Genomic DNA, 5210 nt, shown 5'->3' on the forward strand with positions numbered 1-5210 from the left:
TTCCTCTGGGTGATTTATTTATTTATTTATTTTTGCTTTTACTTTTTGATGTTTTCTAGATGTTCTATAATGAACAAACATTATTTTTACAGGTAAGAACATAATGACAATTTTTAATTACAAAAGTCAGTCATTTTTTCTTCCGGTATTTCCACTCCCTGATTGTAGTCCCATTCATTGAAGTTTCACAGAAAAAGAAAATTCATGGAAAAAATCTATTAACATTTAAAGTCACCTCTCAGATTCTACCTCAGTCTTCCCTTTAAATTTCCTTCCTGGTGTGTTGCATGGTTCCTGGGTCATTCATTATCCTGTCTCTGAACACAGTTCCACTCCTGGATAATCATTTAATGTAGAGTCCAGAAAAACTACAGAAAGAGTGGAAAGATCAGTCAGGGCATTAGGTGGGAAGAAAAGATGAGTAGGCAAATACAAGGACTGTCAGGTCAGTGAAACTACTCTGGATGAAGCTATAATGGCCAACAAATTTTTCTACATTTATTCCAGAAGGTAAAACAGCATGAGTGAACACTGGTGTGAACTATGATGATCATGATGTGTCTCTCGTAGGTTCACCAGTTGTAATAAATGTACTGTTCTGGTGTGGGATGCCTATAGAGGGGAGGTGGTTAGTAAATATGTTGGGACAAGGGAGATACAGAAATCCTGTGTTTTCTGCTCAGTTTTGCTGTAAAACCAAAGTTTCTCCTAAAAATAAAGTCTGTTAGAAAATAGAGAGCCCGGAACTCTGGATACAGCATTTCAAATGCCACCTGGTTGACAAAAAGTCCAACAAACCTTCCTTGGCTTGTAATATGGTTCCACTATTGCAGCCTACAGTAGCATGCCGTTTTTCAGTAGCCCACAATGCTGTAGACTCACATGGAATTTACTGGAATTATCCTTTACTGCCTTTTTCATTCATTTGCCCTTGATCTGTTTTTGCAGAAGTAAGTCATTCAAAGTAGCTCCTGGACACAGCTAACTCATCTGTGCTTTTCCTATCTTTGCCCATCAAGCTGGCCCCAGACAATGGACCTGAGGAATGTCAGCACAGTTACAGAGTTCATCCTCGTGGGCTTTGAGCAGAGCTATCCTTCCACTCGGACACTGCTCTTCACACTATTCCTAGCCCTCTATGGCCTTGCCATGGCCATGAATGGCCTCATCATCTTCATCACTTGGACAGACCCCAGGCTCAACAGCCCCATGTACTTCTTCCTTGGCCACCTGTCTTTCCTGGATGTCTGCTTCATCACCACCACCATCCCACAGATGTTGATCCACCTGGTAGTCAAGAACCACACTGTCTCCTTTGCCTCCTGCCTGATCCAGATGTATCTGGTTTTTGGTGTGGGAGTGGCTGAGTGCATCCTCTTGGCATTCATGGCCTATGACCGTTATGTTGCTATCTGCCAGCCACTTAGCTATGCCCAGATCATGAGCCGACAGGTCTGTGTGAGGCTGGTGGGTACTTCCTGGTTCTTTGGGATGATCAATGGCATCCTCCTTGATTACATGACATTTAGAGGTCCATTCTGTAGAGACAACCATGTAGAGAACTTCTTCTGCGAGGCCCCCATAGTGATCACCCTCTCCTGTGGGGACCCTTTATTTAGTTTAAAAGTGATCTTTGCTGATGCCATTGTGGTGCTGCTCAGCCCCATGGTGCTCATTGTCACCTCCTATGCCCGCATCCTGACCTCCATCCTGGGCAGAGCCTCCTCCTCAGGAAGGGGGAAGACTTTCTCCACTTGTGCCTCACACTTGACTGTGGTCGTCTTTTTCTATACCTCGGCTATGTTCTCCTACATGAATCCCCGCAGCACACATGGGCCTGACAAAGACAAGCCTTTCTCCCTCCTCTACACCATCATCACCCCCATGTGCAACCCTATCATCTACAGTTTGCGCAACAAGGAAATGAAGGGGGCTATGTTGAGGGCCCTTGGCAGAGGAAGCCTGGCCCAGGCAGAGTCTATCTAGCAGAAGTTCCTTCCCCTGGGGTGGGAGAAGATTACCCACTTCCCACCTTGAATAGGAATAAGTCTCCAAAGCTGAAAGCCTTCAGAAAAAAAAAAAAAGAGTTATGTCTTTCTTGGCACCCAACTTAGCAGGGAGTTCCTCCTGGTGTCTAAGGCTCATCTGACTGACTTCACTTCCAGCACAGATTGATCCTCCCAGACTTCTCTTTGTAATACACTTTCATGACTGGAGGAACAAGTGCGACAAAATGAAGAAATAAATTGCTAACTTGAGAAAAGGCAGGCCTGCTTCTCCAGAGATACCAATGAAAAAAGACAACCAGGCTATGCTTTGGAGTGCATTACTTTCCAGGGTAAAGTCAACTATTAGTAGGAATCTAGACTTTGGGGGAGGAATAGATTGAGCACCATAGGGGATATGTGGAAGCAATAGGTTGGAGAAATATGCTGTGAGATATGGGACACCATCCCTGCATGGTGGCCCCAACATTCTTCAATTAAAAAGCAAGAGTTAATCAACAGAGTTGTATTTATTTCCCAAATCCAGCAAGAGGAGATGTTGTACACAAGTGTCTGTGGATTAATGAAGTAGAGGGAGGATAGAAGCAAAAACAAAAAGCCTGGTTGTAAATTGGAGGTTTGAAATATGAATGCATGTGTTAGAATCAGGGAATCTTTGAGTGACATCTGCATTATACAAAACTAGAACAAGAGTACTTTAATTTATCAGCACAATTATTTGCTTCCAGTTGAAGACTTTATTTTTAGCCTGGACGTTTGTTGTGGGATTTACATTTATTATTTTTTACGCTTTCTTTCTTGGGACTTGTTTTATTTACAATATACTCCCCCATTCCTGGGACTCTACTCACATCTCTAATTTCTTTCTCCCCTCCCCTATCTTATCCATAGCCTAGAGCAGTGATCCTCAACCAGGGACAGTTTTGCCCCCAAGGGGATATTTGGCAATGTCTGAAGACATTCTTGGTCGTCCCAACTGGAGGAGAGAGTATGCTATTGGCATGTTCAGGGAACAGACCACAGAACCTGATGAACATTCTAAAATACACAGAATAGCTCAGCGCCTACTAAAGAACTATAGGGCCTCAAGTGTCAGTAGTGTTGGTGTTGAAAAGAGGAATTAAAAGGGCAGAAACAGAAATATGATTAAAAGTGTTAACATGAAAGGAAACAAAAAAAGGGAACCAAGAAGAAAACAGAATACAGAATTCAGTCTGCAAAGCCATCATCCAATTGCCTGTGGGCAAGATTTCTGCTAGCACTAGCCATGGCAAAGTACTGTGTAAATCGCTGTGATAAAAACCTTCTCTAAAACCTCTGTTTGTCTGGATCTGAGTCTCCCCTGATTTTCACAAGTGCTAAATTTTCTCCTGATTTTATAGCCCTTTTCCTATCCAATCATGCCCTTCTCTCTGCCACCAGCATTATCCTACTTAAATCTGCCCTTTTCCTCTATTACTTCAAACCAAATCTCATCTATCTAGCAGCTCTCCTTCCCTTGTTCCTACCAATTTTACCTTCCTGTCTGGCTCACTTCCACCTCTTGTCCCCTCTGGTCTTCTGCATGAGGGCCCCATCAAATGCTATTTAGTACAACATGTGCCCTCTTGTGGGAATATTTCCTAGAATTTAACTTTTTTTTTTCTCATTTCCTCAATCTCTTTTCTTTCACCAATGATTATCTTTCCCCAGGGCACACAAAACTTAAGTTACAATCTTATTGGAGCCTAACTTCTCCCACTTCCATATTAGGATGCCAATCATTTATTTTGCCAATTATCTTTCTTCTCCCTAACACCTCTTACATAGAAAATATGTCCCCACCTACTTGGAAGAGTCTATGCTACCATTTCTGTGTGCTAGATATTTTCTTTTTCCCCTCTAGGACCAAATACCCACTTTTTCCTTCTGATCTATGTCCAGATAGGTAATCCTTCAGTGACTGCCTCAATGAACTTCATTGCCTTGTAGTTGTGTTAAGGTTCAACTAGTGAAAGTTGTTAGGGATGGCACCTAGCATTTTGCCAAAGGGAGTGGTTTGTGAAGTAACGCCAGCAAGCCATTAAGTGTGGAGATTCCTTATTGGTTGAATGCTGTATCTATTTTATGTTAATTAAGATAAGCTGTGTGGAATGTATATATACCCCTCCTGTCCTACAATAAACGGCTCCCACTCCTGCTGTATCAATGTACACAAGTTGCTCGTCACCCTCCAGTTATTTTGCTGCAGCCAGATTGCAGCAGAAAGTTGCTAGCAGGATCAATGAGGACAATATATAAGAGTATGTATTCTCCTGCTTCCTTTCCTAATTTTCCATACCCTATGACCTTCTTCTCTAGCCACAGGTATCTCTTCTCCCCTTTGACCTCCATAAGGTGGTACCTACTCCCTGCTCTTGATAGATAGTCCCAGGATGCTTCACCATTTCTGATTGATTTCCTTTAATCCTACCTATATTTTTGCAAGTCCTTAAATTTGTCCTGTTTAAGAATAACATCCATTTCCTCTCAGCACAGTGATTAATTCAGTAACTAGAAAAAGACACATATTACCAACCACAAATGGAAAATTTCTCAAAATGGTCCACATAGTAGTCCATAAAGCAATCTCAAAACATTTTAAATAATTAAATTATATAGACCATATTATTTGACCAAAATGCAATTAAGTTAGAAATCAGTAGCAAAAAAAGATAATTAGAAACCCACATTTTTGGAAATTAAGAGGCATATTCTAACTAATCAACACATAAAGAATAAACTATAAGTCTAGTCTGACATTTATAAACAGTAAAAAGCTTGGTAGTTGTTCCTCTCATCTTTGAGAGAGAGAGAGAGAGGGTGGGGAGGAGAGGAAGAAGAAGAGGAGGAGGAGAAAGAGGAAGAAATAGAAACTCAACACTGTTTTTAGATCGATTAGAGAATTGAAGTCACAGGACGAACTACCATTCCAAAACCGAGGGACAGGGAAACACAGTTTGCGGGGAGTAGAAGCTAGAGCTAGAGCCTGGTAGGAACACTTAAGGAGCATAAGCTAGCTTGATAGACCAGTAATCATACAGGCCTGCCCTCAGGGAGCTCCTATACTTTTGTGAGTTCTAACTGCATAGACATTACAGACCTCCAGGAACCCTGCCGGTTCTCAGGGTGAAGATCAGAGAAAAGTCCCCTTGGGCTTTTAGCAAGAGGAGAGAAAAAGTAACC

General features: G+C 41.9%; 1 protein-coding gene across 1 annotated transcript; it reads left to right on the top strand.

Moving 5' to 3' along the window:
* The first annotated feature begins 475 nt into the window (after positions 1–475).
* Positions 476–1986, top strand: LOC144365061 (olfactory receptor 10AD1-like). The gene is made up of 2 exons (XM_078015849.1): positions 476–510; positions 1020–1986. The coding sequence occupies exons 1-2, from the start codon at positions 476–478 to the stop codon at positions 1984–1986; spliced, it is 1002 nt and encodes a 333-aa protein (XP_077871975.1).
* Positions 1987–5210: the final 3224 nt, after the last annotated feature.

Source organism: Ictidomys tridecemlineatus, chromosome 6 (assembly GCF_052094955.1).
Source record: "Ictidomys tridecemlineatus isolate mIctTri1 chromosome 6, mIctTri1.hap1, whole genome shotgun sequence".
Classification (NCBI taxonomy): Eukaryota; Metazoa; Chordata; class Mammalia; order Rodentia; family Sciuridae; genus Ictidomys; species Ictidomys tridecemlineatus.